Source organism: Podarcis filfolensis, assembly GCF_964270895.1.
Source record: "Podarcis filfolensis genome assembly, chromosome: 14".
NCBI lineage: Eukaryota > Metazoa > Chordata > Lepidosauria > Squamata > Lacertidae > Podarcis > Podarcis filfolensis.
Window position 1 is genome coordinate 20,767,788 of NC_139616.1, and position 17,668 is coordinate 20,785,455.

Here is a 17,668-nt window from a genome sequence, read left to right on the forward strand (position 1 = left end):
CTTGAAAGCCTGGAGAGCCACTGCCAGTTGCTGAAGACAATACTGACCTAGATGGACCAGTGGCCTGTCTCAGTATAAGGCAGCTTCCTATATTCCTATGAGGGGAGGTGGGAGTCTTTGAGTCCAAGGCTTTGATGAGAGTCACAGAGGCTATTGCACCTAGCCCTAAGTCATGGTTTAGCATTGCGTGCAAACCAGGCCAACTGCTATGCACAACAGGTGTTCATGCACCACCCAGATTTATGATGCTGAGACAGTCCAGGACAGTGCATTATTATCCAACCAATGGAGCAAGATTTATATACCACTTAATTAAAAAAAATTATTAAGCGGTTTACATAAAATACTCATTAAATAGATAAAAACAGACTTTAAAAACAGCACACTATAAAATTTATCAAAATATAGATTCAATCAACAGTTTTAAAAACAGGTGTATGTAATAAAATAATGTTGCCCTTCGGTGTTTTAGCCACTACAGAACAAGCTACACTGCTGCAATCCAAAACAACCCATCTAGTCAACTGCAGCAGCTCCCAACATAGAGGGTGCAGAGGGTGCCTGAGATCACTCATTCCCCAGTCTGCTTAATGAAACTGTCATGAAGGACAATTATAAAAAACCAAGTTTGTACATGACTAATAGAGCACTTTTAAGTGCTGCTGTTCCTTCAATTCAGTAATAGAGGCCTGAGTGCTCAGATCGGCAATCTATTTAGAGCCATATGCACAAGCTCTAAGTGTGCGGCCCAGTTCCTGGCAACCCCTCCGCTTAGTTTATTCACAGTCAACTCAGTTTCATTTGTATTGGAGTATTTATTCAAATGAAGTGAAGGTTAAAATATCACTATTTGCAGGGTGGGGGAGGTGTGCTGGACAATGACTGCACAAGCAGGAGCAGAAGGATTCCCCTACAAAATAATTTTCCAAGCCCACTGAGTTGCAAAACACCTACAAGTCACAAATCAGTATGTACACCGAGGCAGCTACCCATGTATACCCAACCCACTCAAAGTGAAGTGTTAAAGAGCATTGTGCCTAACCAAATAGGGCCAAGTCTGAGCTTGTGGGCTAAATGGAAGAGGTGCCTAGTTGGATGTAACTTAGCAAAGGCTGCCAATCCTCCAGGGAATGGGGGCGGGAGTGTGTTCCCACTTACACAAGGGAGCTGAGGGCTGCTTGTCCTAGATGATGCTGTTGCCAGGCAGATACTTGTCCTAATGACAGCATTCCTGGGGAGTTAAAACCCTGCAGGGCCGACAGGTCTGCACTAGTCAAGGAATAATCTGAAAGGAAGAAAGGAGCAAGAAAGGGGGGAAAATTATTTGTACCATGTATTCATCAGAAAGTGTAAGTTACAGATTCATGGGCTGACACCAGCCAGCACTGTGTTGAGGACAGGCATTTGAATCCATGACAACTCCCTCAGGCACACTATGGCAGAACGGCTTTGAGCCTGGTTTGGAAGACTGTGATGTTAAAACTGCTAACTTCACCTCAAGACCCAAAGGGCAAATTTTCTCTATACCATTATTAAAAAGTGTAATTCACACATGCCCTCCATTCAAGTGACTCTCAAGGCTAGGCCCAAAGAGAACTAACTTTTCTAAAGCTATATTTCCCCCCTCTATGTTCCTGTATAATCCACTCAAAAGAAAATGGACAAATGTAGCCCTTTTCTTTCTTCTCTCTCTTGACCTTCACCTAGTCTCCTATGTAGTGCCAAATGGCTCAGGTCAGGTTGAGTCCCAAATCTGAGCTTTTTTTATTGCTATATTGCATGGGTGGGTAGGTCTGGTTCTGGAGAGGGAGAAAGGTGTGCTTTCAATTTTACTTCCTCCAGAAACATTCCTATATAGCATAGCAAGAGGGATTCTGCTCACAACAGCCTCGTAAACTTAACCTGCCTCTCCAGGATTCTTACTATAAGTCTGAAACAGCCAACTTCCTTCTTCTTCCTCCCCGCAGCCCCCACCCCTGCAAAAACTGGCATGTCTGAACTGCTCTCAAACATACACTTAACTGATAAGACTCACATAGTCTGCTGATTTCTGGTACCTTTGGACAATCCCTGCCCCTTTCTACCCACATTCTCTAAGTCCTGGGACCTGACAGATGTTTTGAGGGCAGTTTGGAGATTTTAAATGTTCTTTTTCTTTTCTTTTAACATCCATTGGCTACTAAGCTCACCAAGTGTGACGAAAAAAGCATACACAAATAAATTAGGCTATTAAAATTTCAATAAAACCACAAACACATTGTAATACTAACACTTCCAATGTACAAACTTTCTGCATGCTAAAGTTACTCCCCAAGAATGCAGAGGCAGCTGCCTAGTTTTGGGGTGCCCCTGGTTTCACTTCCAAACTGATAAGCACTCAACCACCTGAATTCACTGTCAGATTCACTGTTAAAGTGCATGATGAAATCTACAGCTTTAAAACCAGCACTTTGCAACCCCTGCAAGTTCACGGCAAGCGAAACTAGTAAGGAATGTTATTCAGACAATGAAATTTGGTAAGGCAGAAATCCATTCTACACCAGCAAAAGTTGCAAATGCTGATATGAAAGGAGAAACATCAGTCTCCAAGTAGCATGGATTTTACATCAAACTCATTCCTTGGAAGCTATGAGATTGGTTCAAAGAGGACTCTCCCAAGTTACTTGCGGCTTTGTCTCATGCCCTTTTGGTTTCCAAGGCATATTGCTACCATCTTTCCAGACTACAGTGCCATCAAAACAAAAGGCAAAATAAACCCCCCCACCATTAATTCTGCTGTTATTTTTGCTCTTGGGGGATGAATGTTGAAACACTGGCAGGAGCTGTGAGCCTGTGCATGACAGTCTTTATCTGCTTTCTGCTTGCAAGTCAAAGTACAAGAATCCTTGATAGAATTTATATACCAAAAATGAATTCTAGGTGCACATTCATAAGGAAGGGAAGAATGCTGGAATTAACAGCAAGCTCCCATGGACAGCATAACAAAGACTGAAGAACTGCATGTTACCTGTCATTTTTTTTAAGACCCATTTTTCATTTTATGTGCTGCAAAATGGCTGACTCAAAACAGTTGAAGGCAACAACATCTCTCTCAAAAGTTGCATGAATGCAGCATGCAAAACTAAACCTCTATGTTCTTGACCAATTAGATATTTGAGTTTTAAATCTAGGATATATAGTACTTAGAGTGTTATCACTACTGATTCACACATAAGAAGTTATTTCGGTTCATAATTATCACTTGTTTTTCCTTTGAATTTGGAAAGAGAGCTGTAAAAGCTTTTCTACACTTAATCACGTTCTAATACAGCTTTATATATGCTCTACCCTCTTGGGGGGAAAGGAGATAAAAGTGTGTTCCCGTGAGACAGATACAATTTTCATCTCCGGGTGGTTTTTTTAATCCATAAATTATCGTCTAGGATATCAGAGACTGAAGTCAAGAGAACTTCCTTGGACTTCAAAATCAAGAACACTTGAGTATGCAAAATCAATCCAAAAATCATAATGCATGTTGCTTTTGTCTATTTCTATTATTATTATTATTGTTATTATTGTTATTATTATTATTATTTCATTTTGTCTTTTTATGTTGTGAAGTGCCCTGCAATCTTCAGATAAAAAACGTGGTATACAAATTTAATAAATAAAATAAAATAAATGTAAGCCAGAGACATCTTTTAAATTAGGTCTGAATGTTCATGAAAGAGGTGTGAGCATCTAATAGGGCCTACAGCACTATTAAGAGAGGTCAAAGTCCTTCAATTATATTTTAACAGGAGCTTCTAGGGATTGAATCGTCTTTGAGATACAGCAGTTTAAACCTCAGATGCTTGATTACGCATCTCTCCAGGAGCTCATCCCTGCAAATTTGCTGTGCCAGCAAGTAGGTGATTAGGATAAGACACACCAACTGCTGTGCCAGCACAATGTCAAAGGAGTCCAATATGACATTGCCATAGATGCTCAAGTTCCTATAGCAAAAACAGGGTAGATGGGACCTCTCAGTGACCACACCAAATGCTTAACAAGGTACTAGGTTAAATATTTGTAAGGACAGGCTTTGTTTTATTTTCTGGGGTCTCCTCACTGCTTGCTTTTTACTTATTTTAAGACTTATTTTGTTTTTAACTTCAAGCTTTCACGAAGCAGCTATGACAGCTGGCTACAGAAATGTCTGCACATTAGATATTGATAAGTTCAGGGACTAAGTCAAACTATCATGATTTAAATTAAAATAACTATCTAGCATACTTCAGAAAAATGTTTAAAAGGAAAAAAAAGAACACTGGCAAGATATAGCTGCCTCAGAGATTCCAACAGCTGACCAACATATTACGCAGAATGAAGTGGCAGAATTCTGGTGTGTACCACTTTGGACTGCAAGTGAGGCAGGTCACATTCTCAACTATAGAACACCCCCCACAGGGAACCTTCCATGGTGCCTACTACTTTGCTATAATTTGGGTGCCAGGCAAATAACTTTTAATTTCACTGGCATTTAAACTCTTAGCTTTTCAAATTTAAGACATTTAAAAGACCATGAAGTTTTTATTTATTGGAGTTTTAAATCTTGTGTTGTTCTCAGTGGCTTCTCCCCACCAAAAAAACAAAACCCAGGGGAGAAGGGAGAGCAAACAAGTGAGTAGCTTACCAGTGTTGTAAGCTGTAGGCATTGCAGAGTACACCAATCCTTGTGGGGGCAAGCTTGGAGTTGTCACAGACACAACTGGTGTTGCAAGAGGCTGCGTAGACTGAGAGCTGCTTAACCGCTGTGTGTTCTGTAAAAAATTTTTTTTAACAAAAACATAGAACCCAGTTAAGTCAAATACACAATGAAATTTAATCACAGGTTGAGGCAACATCTTCCTTTTGTGTAATATTTCTTGAAAGCCAAGACAAACATCAGAGAGAGGAAAATGTAAACCTATTTCTGAGCCACTGTCATTCAGAGGGGAGAGTGTTGGGATGCAACAACTAACTTAGGACCAGTCACACTCAACTCCATATGAGCATTCTGTAAAATGGAGCATAAGAGGCAAGGTCATAAGTAGTACTATATGAAGTAATATACCATGCATTGTGTGCAGTATTATCAACCCAACTGCACCAAAAGGAGATTGTGCACACACCACAAAATAAATGCAACTCTCCAAAGTCACCCTCCACGCTAGTAATATGCCTTGTCAAAGAAGAGTTTCTACAGATGATGCAAAACTAGTTCAGGTCCACATGTCAGAACCTGAGAGGGTTTGAATTTGTTTGGTTTCTTCGGTCAAGATGCAACGGAGTGGGTTTTTTTTTTGGGGGGGGCGGGAATTGCTGAGAAAAATGGAGCTGTCTAAGCAAGTGAATTTCAAGACTGAAAAATCTAGCTTTGTGACAAGCTAAACCCAATAAGCAGGTCAGGAAGCTGCCCGAGGTGCTAGATTTCAAGAGAGGCCAGGCTACTCTGCAAAACCTACGGTGAGCTGGTGTGTGGGGTAAAGAGGAAGAGAGAAATATGTAGCAGCCTCTGCCACTACAATCTGGGACAGTACTGTATTATCTCCCCCTATTATCTCCCCAATTGCAGCCCTTTCCACCTGCTCTACTCATTTATGCAGCACAGGGAGGGTGGAGAGGTCCGGTCAGGAAAACCCTTGCGAAGACCTTACAACCCCTATTCCCTGTCTAGAAAAAGGCATGGTATGAAGAAAGCACACTGAAATATTTGCCTAGAGCAGCAATATAGCCTGAGCTACCTTCAACTTGTATGACAAACGTATGACCTAGTTGCTTGGAGGAGGTTTTTTCTCTAACTAGCTGCATACTTCCCTGCAGGAAGCAACTCACACCACCAGAGGGCAACCCTCTCCTATAGCTTGCATACTTGAAACCACTCTTTGCCCTTGTCTATTGAAATTGAGAGCTACTTCAGCGTTGCACTTTTGACAGGTTGCAAGATTTAGCACAGTCACACACACACACCCAACGCAAACAGTGCAATTCTGATGGAAGGAGAATGTATGGATGTAACAAACAAACACAGAGCATAATAAAGGCAACACTGGATGCTTAAACGGAATTAAAATAAGCATGCATCTCCTTTGAGTGGTTTGGGGGTGCGGTGTAGATACACACCAAGTCTCATGTGTATGTGCTCAAATGTAAAAGCAGCCTTCAGCTAGATGACCAGGACTGCAGACTGAGTTTGAACCTTGTAAGCAAAGCGGTAGATGCCTTGCCTGCATTTTATGTATTCATTATTTGAAATGGGAGGCTTTAGCTTGAAGCTCATCATCATACTAGAAATGCTTCAAATTAATTCAAGGAACATCTTCCGTATTTATGTAATGCTTCATCATAACAGTTCAGGGGAAAGCATCTAAGCTGTGGATCTCATACTTGAGAGGCAGGAGAAACAAGCAGCCTGTTGAAGTGGACTCTAATCCTCAAAAGCTTATGCCATCATAAATTTGTTGTGTCTTTACAGTGCACACACAAGACTTGTTGCAACAGACTAACGCAGCTACACCCTCCGCAAGTTGTTCATAGGAACCACTGGGCCATGAGTGTGAATCACTGGCTAACCTTATGTTGACCAACTCTGCACATCTTTAGCTCCCAGTTTATAAAACCACTTCACAGAATGTGAATATGGAAGGTGCCAAAATAGTTATTTGCCTTGTGCCTTATGGATAAATATCTGCAGCAGGATATTGACCTGATGGCCTTCCAGGTCCCTTCCAACTATTATTTTATGTGGATGGCATTTGCCAGTTGGGTGTTTGTAATGTGAAATGGTAACTTCATTCGCACAGATTCCACGGGTCTATTCCAATGAACAGACAAATCTGGGACTTAGACTCAACCCCTCTGTCACTGACAGCCATCCAGTTCCAAAGTAATGGTGAAGCTTGAACTAACCACAAGATAGGATATCAGACTATTCACATTGCATAAATACCACCCTGTGAAGAACGTGGTCTGAAAAGCTACAATTTTGCTGTATTTTGGAGAATGAGTCAATTATGGAAAGCCCTTAACGTAACACGCTAAACCAAAAGGTTGGGTTTTTTTTCTTTTTTGTAACTGAACAGTTATCTGCCCTGCTTCTTATGAAGAAGAAGAACTACACAGCAGATTATGCACTGAGGTCCTAAAGAACTTTGCTGTGAAACTAGCAGAACTTTGCTGCAAGACCCACAAGACAAGCAATACAAACATGACTTAAAATAGCACACGATAGTGACTTCGTTAGCAGAATTCTGCTAAGTGCCCCTTGTTACTTTAGCATTTTCCTAGGGAAAAGACTTTTTTCCCTCTGGAAGTTGAGCACAGGTGCAACAAATTACAGGGCTTTTGATAATCACTAGCACTTAGCATATGGATGCAGAGAAGCAAAAGGTTGTTTGTTGATAAGCTCCATTACACCTTGTACAGAACTTTATATTTTGGTTTGAAAACACACACGTAGTACCCAACACGATGCATTTGCCAAGACAAACACAGCAATCCCATGCTTTCATGCAACAAGAGCCCCATATCAGCAACATGTCTGGGGTTAAAATAATTGATAAAAAGCACTACAATAATTCCACACAGGTTTGTAATAAATCAGTTCTTTCCAAAATGATTGCACTAGAAGAGCAAAGACAGCCAGGTTCTGGTCAACAAAGAAAGAGCTTTATGTGTGCCAGAGACCAAATCATAAAAAATACTTTGTGAAAAACCTTTTTAAAAGGCTAAAACATTTCCCCTCCCCACTAGATTGGAAAATAGCTTGCAATTGTATGTTTCTTTTGGTAAACAGGGAACCCCCTTGTGGTTTGCTTCTCTTGTAGAGCATGAAATTAACTTGATCTCTAAAATGGTGACCTCACCAGGAATGATGTAATCTCCAAGAAGCAAAGCAGCAGCAGCAGCAACACAGGAACTGTATTACAATTTGCAGAACTTCATGAGTGAAGTAAATCACTGCAGAGTTTGACATGGAATATAAGGTGCCTTAGAAGAAAATTTCAAGGCTCCTCAATGTGCACAGTGGACAGTTGCTGTTAGAGGCTCTGTTCCAACGTTCCCCTTTGCAACACCACTGGTAAAAATATTAACGTTTTTGGCAAATATTTATTAGTTTTCCATATTCTGTTGGTAAAAGTAGAAACTTAAACCAATCACAACCGGCTTCTCTCTGCAGCAAAGGGAATGTTGGTCTAAGCTACAACAGACAGTTAACATGAAAGCTCTCCGGATCTTGATGTCTCATACCAAATAGGAACCCAGACTCACCAACTCCAATTCATCCTCCTCCGACTGTACTCAGCAAATAAGAGGAATAATAAGGTTACTGAGAATAGGACAGTATTCAAGAATGAAAGAGTTATGTTGGTGCTTGATGAGCTAGCTATTTTTAGCCTCACTAATATTCCAAAGTTACGATGTGATTCAGTAGGCAAAGAAGCATTACATGATACTATGCCAGCTTCCCAGAAGCATCTAGTTGTGGGGGAAAGCTCTAACCCAGTAGAACTCTTCTTATTATTATTATAGTAAACTTCCAGCCTGTCTACTGACTCCTATTGTCAACACACAGTTGATGGGAAAAGAACATTTAAAATGGTCAAAAGCAAAGCGTTCACACCCAAATTCGACCAATTCACAGTTACTTTAGAGAAGCCTCAATGTACTTTGCTTGGGCAAGCCCTTGTGCCCTTGGAAACTGCTTCCAAAAAAGCCCACTGTTTGCTAAGTTCACATGTACATGCCCTCCAGTGCAGGAATATGAATCATGTTTACAGTACCATCTGTTTGCCCTTATAGATGGTCATGCTCTGTTGACAGTGTCTGTGTTCGAATGCAACATTAAGCCATTCACTGTGACCATTTTGCTCCTCCCTTAGTTGAGCAGGAAAACAAACCATGGAGCGCCTGGCTTTGTGTAACATCTGAACCAGTGCTTGCAAGTTTGTTTCTCACCAAACCACATTCTCAAGCCAATGTTTATTCTTAGCTTCCTGATCAAGGTCTCTTTTGTCTTTCTCCAAGCTACGAATAAGTCAAAAAGCTAAACTTACCAATGGAGGCATCATGCCTTTGCTAGAGGGAGGGATGACAACCCGGAGGTCTGGCTTGCGACTGTTCATTCCAAGGTTGCCCCCGCCAGGGGGAGGGGGAGATTTCGTAGGCATCCCTTTGCTTAGGCCATTCCCACCCCCGGTGCTGCTAAGCAGGCCAGGTGAAGCTCGTGAATTCACAAAACCATTTCCTGTAGTAAGAGAAAAGGCAAAAGAAGTCCACCTTAAGACAATGATAAATGATCATACATTATGTAAGTGAACATATGGGCATCAAGGTAAAGGTAAAGGTACCCCTGACCATTAGGTCCAGTCGCGGACAACTCTGGGGTTGCTTTTGCATGAGCCTGTGGAAGCGCAGTAGTGTTAGAGGGCAATCTGGAGATCCTTGGGAAATGGTCAGGAGCACCTCAATAAATGATCAAAACTGGTGGAGAAACTTCCCCGAAATACAGCTTCCTGATTTGCCCTCTAAAGTGACAGCTTTGGGAGAATGCTAATACACTCTAAAGAAGGGGATCCCAAACTTTCTTCTCCACAGACAACTTGAAAATTGCTGAGGCTCTTGGCAGACCACTCAATAATTTTTTTATCGTTGTAGCAAATGTAACATGCTGTGCTAGATGCTGTAGGACTTTTTAATTTTATTCAATTGTAATGTTAAGAAATAAAAAGCAATAAAAATGAAATTTAAAATCTGTATGACTATTTGACACACCACAGCCCCATGAACGAAGTTTGCGGACCACAGTTTAGGAACCTGTGCTCTAGGGCAAAGAGCAGCCTTCTGGATTTTGTTTGACCCCAACTTCCATCCATCTGGAGGGGAGCACACTGGCTACCACTATTCTGGATTAAGCTTTCAGGTGCAACAGAGAGGCCTAGCAAGCCTGGCCATGCAGGATGCACATCCCAGAATCACTCACAACGTGCAGGAGTCCTGCAACAAACAAGTCACTGAGGAAAGGATCCCCTGAAGCAAGAAAGTTTGATGAGCACTGATCTGCAGGAGAGTTGGGTGACGTGGGTTGAGAAATGCTGAATTCTACAGGCTAGAAAATCGGGTGGGGAATGTACACCTTTCCCTGAGGGAAATGAAAGTAAATGTGTGGAGATGGCACCACTTTAAGGTATGATATAGCAGCTTGACTGATGAGAAGGTGCAATAGTCACAGAGATGTTCTAATGCCATCTGTTCTTGAACATAGCGTTTGCAGTAGCTTTGGCACTCTCGTCTGACACAGGGTTCTTCGCACTCTCATGCCACCAAAGGAGGCATTAGATCCTGCTGACAGTAGGAACACCAGGTCTTGGCTTACATGACATCTGATGAACTTCTTTGGGGATGGGGAAAGCAGTTAAAAGACCTGAGAAGTGGGTTGACAGATTTTTTTTAAAATTGTTTGTTTTTAAATTAAAAAAACTCACTGTGGATCCAATCCAATATACAGAAGGCCTTGTGGCACCTTATAAACAATACAGTCATGCCTCATGTTACGGACACTTCAGGTTACGTGTTTTTGGGTTGCGGACTGCGGGAAACCCGGAAGTACCGGAACGGGTTACTTCCGGGTTTCGCTGCTCGCGCATGCGCAGAAGTGCTAAATCGTGCAGAAGCGCCAAATTGCACCAGCACAGATGCAGCGCTTCAGGATGTGAATGCTGCAGGTTGTAGACATGCCTCCATCACGGATTACATCCACAACCCAAGGTTCCACTGTAATGCATTTATTTTGGCATAAGCTTATGCTGCAGTACATTTGTCAGGCTTTAAGTTGCATCAAGACTCTTTGCTGCAACAGACTAACACAACTACCCCTCTAGAAAACCAGCACACAGTTAATCCCATTTATCTTAATGATAAGTAATTATTTCACATAACTGCGAGCAGGACCACAGCCAGCATGTTCACAGAAAACACTCATGTTTTGGCTAGTTCAACCTTATTTGCACATAGGACCACAAAATCCATAAGCAACTTTTTTTGCACTATGGCTGACATACTGAAAAGAAACATTCCACATTGCAACATTTTGTTGTGGTTCCAGTTGTCCATCTCCCAATAGCAACCTGTCAAGTTGCAATGGGATACAATGTGGGTCTCACAAACACACACAAAACACCCCCCAAAAGGCCTCTCATTTTGTTTAGAATGGAAAAGAATTCTGAAAAACTTTCTGAAATAAATAGAAATTGCACAGGAGAGCCTGGAATATAGTAGTTGCTGCGAAGAATTATTGGTGCTTATAGAACAATAGACATTAAAAAACCTATTATATTCCAACAACTACATTTATCCTAAGGTGCTATTACTCAACATTCTCTCAAAAATATCACACCAGCAGCATTTCTTACCCCAACCAGAACCATGTGTGGAATTTTTTGTTAATAGACTACGAAATGTTGCAACTAAGTAGGTTATAGTATTAATTGGATCAGAGCATACCCCTGTGACCTATTTTATTACAGCAAGTAATAAATTTCATATTCAATTTAGAGGCATGCAAAAACCAACATACAATGGGCTCTTCACTCCATGTCCTTAAGCCTCCTGAGCTAAGAATACGTTAAGGAAGTATGGTAGTAAGAAAACCACCATTCTATTTCCTACCTTTCAAATCAAATTCATCTGCCAAGGAACACCCAGAGTCCAAAGCACATTCTAAGGTTCATAACAACCAGTATTGCTGGTCCTCAGTGTCACCATGCATGATCCAAGAGGGGGCCCTAGAATAAACTCAGCAGTGGGGGCCAAGCTGTCTTTCCGGGAAGCTTATTTGTTATTAAGTGGTCTTATTAAGAAATCCCAGTAAGCATCTGAGGAATCCTGGGAAAGTGTTTGAAAACCATAGGACAGAATAATATTTCACACTTCTGTGTGAATGTGCACCTATCTAAAACATCACCTGTGGGAAGAGGACAGAATGCCACCTAAATACGTAGATATGCCTGCGGTGCTTGAAGCTGAATGTTGTCAGGCCATTCCATCCTGGTTTGTCTGTCCTCCATCTCTTTTCTCCAAGTCTTCCTCCCATTATTTTTCTGTTAAATCTTAGCAAGCCTGTCCTTTTTAATCCCCTTTTAGCCTGGAACGAAGTGTCATAAAATCCTTCTAATAATCTGGCTCATTCTGGTTGTCAGGTATTTGTTGGGGGAAGAGTGAAAAGTAATTGCCCCCTCCCGCAGGAAGATACGTCAGGCCAACAACCTCAAATGTTAAAGTTATGAAGTAGCTGAGGGATAGGGGTGTATTTGTTCTTTAATAAATACTGTAGCCTCTTCGTGCTATTCTGGAGCCCTCTACAGCTTCCCTGCCATTCCAGAAAGTGAGATAGACAACGCTCATGGGAGCCAGGCAATTCTTTAAAAAATAAACAAAGAAAGAATCAGGACAAACCTGCACTGTGGCTAAACGCCATTGCAATCTATATCTATAGCTATACAGTGGTACCTCGGGTTAAGAACTTAATTCGTTCTGGAGGTCCTTTCTTAACCTGAAGCACCACTTTAGCTAATGGGGCCTCCTGCTGCTGCCGCGCCGCCAGAGCACGATTTCTGTTCTCATCCTGAAGCAAAGTTCTTAACCCGAGGTACTATATTTGGGTTAGCGGAGTCTGTAACCTGAAGCGTCTGTAACCTGAGGTATCACTGTATAGCTATATATCTATATCTATATTGACAGGCTCAAAGGTATACAACAAATCACATTTGCAAATTCTGAGGTTACTATGCATATAAAACACAGCCAGGCTGTCAGACATGCTGCAGGCAGCCTCTTGGGCAGTCTCACTCTCTGGAACACTGGAGAAGCTATGGAGTGCACTTTAAGTCAACGTGAGAACATCTCTCACCCTTTGGCCACCTTGTAACTTAAGGGAAGCGGCAAAGCCATGCTCTCCAGAACAATTTTGAAGTAATAATTCTTTCCTACGCCGTGAAAGGGACAGTAAATCAACTGCCTCCTTCTCTCTCTTTTTTGTGGGGGTGGAGAGGGCAGATTTCCCAGAATTGAAGAGAAGGTTTCAGCATGGCATTAGTCTTAGGTACTAAGTTGTTGTTTTGTTATAATTCCAGTTTCAAATTTTGCAACTGTGTGTATTTGAAAATTGAGGCTGTGAGGCTCCCATTGTATCTTTTCTGAATGCAATGTACAAGTGTCCTTCAGATGCACACATTTTTAATGTCTGAACAATTGCACTATGGCTGTAGCTTAGCAACAGTTTTGCACAAACCGTAAATATTCTCGCATGTGGAAGAACATGCAGTAATTGTAACCAGGCTGAAAAAGATGGGAATCTGGTCAAGCATTTGTCTCTGGCCACATACATACACACAGGAACAGCTTGTGGGACCCAAGCCCAAAATGAAGAGCCAGAGAAGGCTGGTTGACACAAACAAGTCAATAGGCGGTATTTACAGAACATGTCCAATTGATTTCTAAGAAGTTGACACTAAGCATCTAACCAGCTCCATCTGCATCTTACTAGTCTTGAAGAAAATTAATTGCTGGAGGAAACCTGGAAAAGCAAAGGGAAAAAACTAAAAAGAGGAGCCAACTTGATGCCCTTAGAATGATGCTGGACTCCAATTCTCATCAGCCCCCTATTAGCAGAGAGCTGAAGATCATCTGGTGGGCACATTGGGTACCCTGCCTTAAAGAGTGACCAACTGCAATTCACTCAGCAGGTTGCACCCATTCACCAGAACAGTATCAGCCAATGAAGTTGGCTTTAGGCAAAAACAGGATGGACCACTCGCCCAGTTATCCCATCACCACTTGCTCAGACTGTGGCCTGAACTCGGAACCTTCTGCATGCAGGACGTCTGCTACCACCAGCAATGACTCTTCCCCAAAAGGAATGTTTCAAGGTGTGGCATGCATAAGCTTACTCCTGCTGTTCAGAGTCACCATGGTATCACAGGGAAGGATGCAGGACCAAAATTGTTTCTGCAGGCCTATATGTACTATGATGCATAGGCGTAGCCGGGGGGGGGACTGCCCCTCTAAATGAAGTAAATCCATTAAAAAACTGAGGTTCTGCCCCCCCATGAAGCCCGCCCCCTAACATAAATCCTGGCTACACCCATGCAGAGTTATGCGTAGATTTATCAGCACACTGCCATGAAAAAGTAAAAAGAATAGTTGCACTATGGAACAAAATGGTAGCTAAAGCAAATAAACTTATTCATACAGTGCTACCTCGGGTTAAGAACTTAATTTATTCTGGAGGTCTGTTCTTAACCTGAGGTACCACTTTAGCTAATGGGGCCTCCTGCTGCCGCCGCACCGCCGCGGGAGCATGATTTCTGTTCTCATCCTGAAGCAAAGTTCTTAATCCGAGGTACTATTTCTGGGTTAGCGGAGTCTGTAACCTGAAGCGTCTGTAACCCGAGGTACCACTGTACTTGAATGGTAGTGTGAAGGAGGAATCAGGGCCACAAAGCCTCCTTCCTCTCAGGGGATCCAGAGAAAGGATATCAGCTAAACACAGGGCCCAAGCAAAATGGGCTGCCTACCATACCCTTTGGGGATCCAAGTGCACACGTGTGTTGGACTTGACCACTTCTCCCTTATTTGGAAAGCAACATACGGAAGAAGTCTCTAACATCTGCTTAAGAAACCCTGCCTGGCACTTTAAGAAGCAGAACGCATCACATGTTTACTCTCATCAGTCAACTCCTTCAAGATAAAGGCTAATGTATCATAGCACTCAAGATCACTAATATTACAGCCCACATTTACCCACTAAGCTACCGATAATGTTAATTGTGCTTGAGCATTTTCTTATAACACCACAGTCTACTTGCTCCGCTGAGGTCTATTAGAAACTGAATTCACAGCCATACAAGACAGCTGCTTGAAGCTTGTATATTATTCAAAAGTCTTTTAACACAAGTCTAAAAGTCCATGCACGAAGAATATTTACCTCAGGTAATCCCCCTTAATTGCAGTGGGGTTTCTTCAAAGCAAATAAACTCATGAATACTTCCTTGAAAATTCTGTTTATCTTAAATGGGAATTACATCAGTGTGGGGTACTTTTTTAAAAAAACCAACTATTCCTATTACTCTCTTCAAGCAAGCAGGCAGTTCTGCTTTTCCTTCCACACCCAATACAGTCATTTCCTGCAGCCCTTCTTACAAGGGACTGTCAGTCTTTCAGAGAACATTTCATATCCTTTAATGGCACTGTCAGACATAAGCCTCTCTCAACAGTGCCGAGCCTCACTCAGGCAGGCAGACTGATGTGAAGCACTCTGCCTGCCAGAAAACAGAGCCATTTTCTAGATAAGGCATCAAAATAGAAAGGAGAAGATTGTGTGCAAGAGATAAGCAATACTCTCAACCTAAGAAGCGTTTTCTTTCTCTCTCTCTCTCTCTCTCTCTCTCTAGAGAGAGAGAGAGATTATTGTGCATGACACTGTCTATGCTTAAATCAGGAAGATTACTTCTCCCACAACATCCGGAAATATATTTGTTCTTCAAAATCTTAGAAACTGCCTTACTCAATGCAAACCTTGGTAACCCAAGAATATCAAATTATAAACCCAAGTGAAAGGGCAGTTAAAAGCGCAGGATTTTTTAGCATAAGGTCAGGAGCCAGAGGCAGATAATGATTACAAGATGATGTAATAGTCAGGCAGCTTTCCCAAATGTAGCCAGGGTAACCCTTTGTGTGCCAGCTACCTCTTCTCAGCACAATGCATGTGTGTGCACACATTAGAGACAGTAATTTGCACCTTTTAAAAACATGTGAAAAAGAGAAAAAGAGACCGTACTGGTTACCCCTGGGAAAGCATTTGAGAAGAGGAACTGTTGTTTTGAATAAAAAAAAAATTCATCCACTGCAAGACACATTTTTTAAGAAGCAATTTCTGCAAGTTATTAAAAGTACTTTCATAGATAGAGCAGATCTAATGGATTGTGTGGCATGAATGAAAGCCTTGATGACTTTCCCCCTTTTTCTTTCTTAAAGCAAATGTTAATCAGGTTAAACCAAAGAATAATAATTACTACCAATATGATTATCTGAGGGGAAAATGCTGTTTTGTGCGGTAATGTAAAACCAAAAACCAGTAAGAATGCCAACTATTCTATCACCTTCACATTTTTAATATGGTATTCCTAGCTGTATGCCCTCTAAGTCCAACATTCTTTAATTCTATCATTGTGCTCTATGTTCCACAATACAAACTGCACCACAATACAAATTACACAATAAAGACAGATGCCTGGAAAGTACTGCCTGCCTTCAGTGTTCATCTGAAAGTGATGTTAACATCCACAATTCATTTTTTTTTTTACATATGACAATAGAAAACCTGGAAGCATGTATGTGGTTTAGAAAATCAAAGCTTGGACACATTGTGAGAGTACAGAAAAGAAAGAGCGTTTAAATTTGTGATGTTCCCCATACTTCAGGCTTTTTATTATTTATTATACAGTGGTACCTTGGGTTACAAACAGTTCAGGTTACAGACTCCGCTAACCCAGAAGTAGTACCTCAGGTTAAGAACTTTACCTCAGGATGAGAACAGAAATTGCGTGGTAGCAGGAGGCCTCATAAACTAAAATGGTACCTCAGGTTAAGAACAGACCTCCGGAACGAATTAAGTTCATAACCAGAGTACCACTGTACTCTGCCCCTGAGGTTGTTTATACTTAAGACAATACAGGCCAGGTTCACACTTCACACTGAGTTATATTATCATTGCATAATGTCTGGGGCTGTTCCATGCTGAGATAAGCCATTTCTTGACTCGGTGAGTCATCTGAACCCAGCCTTGTGGCTTAGTTCTCTCAGAACAAGCCACAAACAGCAAACCAGGAACAACCCTTGGTTACAGACCATGGTCAGTTTGAAGAGAGCTAAATGGCAAGCCCAGGTTCAGAAAATATGCTAAGCCAAATAATGGCTTAGGTCAGTGCAGCGCAGCAGTGAGATGACTGGGGAGGAGCAAAGCAGACACAACCTTCGGAACAGCAGCAACAAAATGACCCCATCTCCACTCTAAATCACAATGCTGAAATTAAAAAATCCCAGAGAAGATATTTGTGTGCAGGGACGGTGCACTCAAAACAAATTCTTAGTCTCAGAATTCTTTAATGCTGGGTGTATGTCTTTTGTACCAAGCTCTGGTTGATGTTTCTCAGGAACCTAGTAAAAAAAAACCAAGTAAATCCTGTAAGATCAAAGTCTGTCAACTTTAGAAGACAGACACAAGCATAGCCTCACACTCTTGGGTTTTAGGGATTAGATATAGAACCTGGTAAAAAGACATCAGCTACAATTGTTTTGAGTCTTATGTTAAAATTTTGGTTACTGGGTTTTTTGTTTTTATTCTTAAGGCTAATATTTTGGTTATTTGCTTTTTATGTTTTGTAATGCCATCTTTGGTTCTATACTTTTCAAGAACCAATTTCTAAAGCTTAATGCGTCCCTTCACAAACTCATTATCTGATTAAAAGAGGTGTCAAGCAGGGTTGCATATTGGTACCTTTCGTATTTATCATCAATCTCATCCCTGAGATGGCATCCCCTTCCTTCTTCTCTCCCTCTCTTGGAAATCGCAAAGTGTCCATTTTGCTTTACACTGATTACCTAATCCTGC

At 41.5% G+C, this 17,668-nt stretch overlaps 1 protein-coding gene across 13 annotated transcripts in view; it reads right to left on the minus strand.

The window, feature by feature from the left end:
- The window catches only part of MEF2A (myocyte enhancer factor 2A), a 98,854-nt gene that overhangs the window by 6,859 nt on the left and 74,327 nt on the right, over positions 1–17,668 (minus strand). For 6 of the 13 annotated variants that reach the window (XM_083586741.1, XM_083586743.1, XM_083586735.1 and 3 more), the window contains 4 exons: positions 9,057–9,247; positions 8,251–8,295; positions 4,655–4,781; positions 1,159–1,285 (listed from right to left, as the gene is read on the minus strand). In XM_083586741.1, the coding sequence (XP_083442867.1) occupies positions 1,159–1,285; positions 4,655–4,781; positions 8,251–8,295; positions 9,057–9,247 (490 nt within the window). The remainder of the gene's footprint in view (positions 1–1,158; positions 1,286–4,654; positions 4,782–8,250; positions 8,296–9,056; positions 9,248–17,668) is intronic. The other 7 variants (XM_083586739.1, XM_083586736.1, XM_083586738.1 and 4 more) reach the window with 2 other exon arrangements.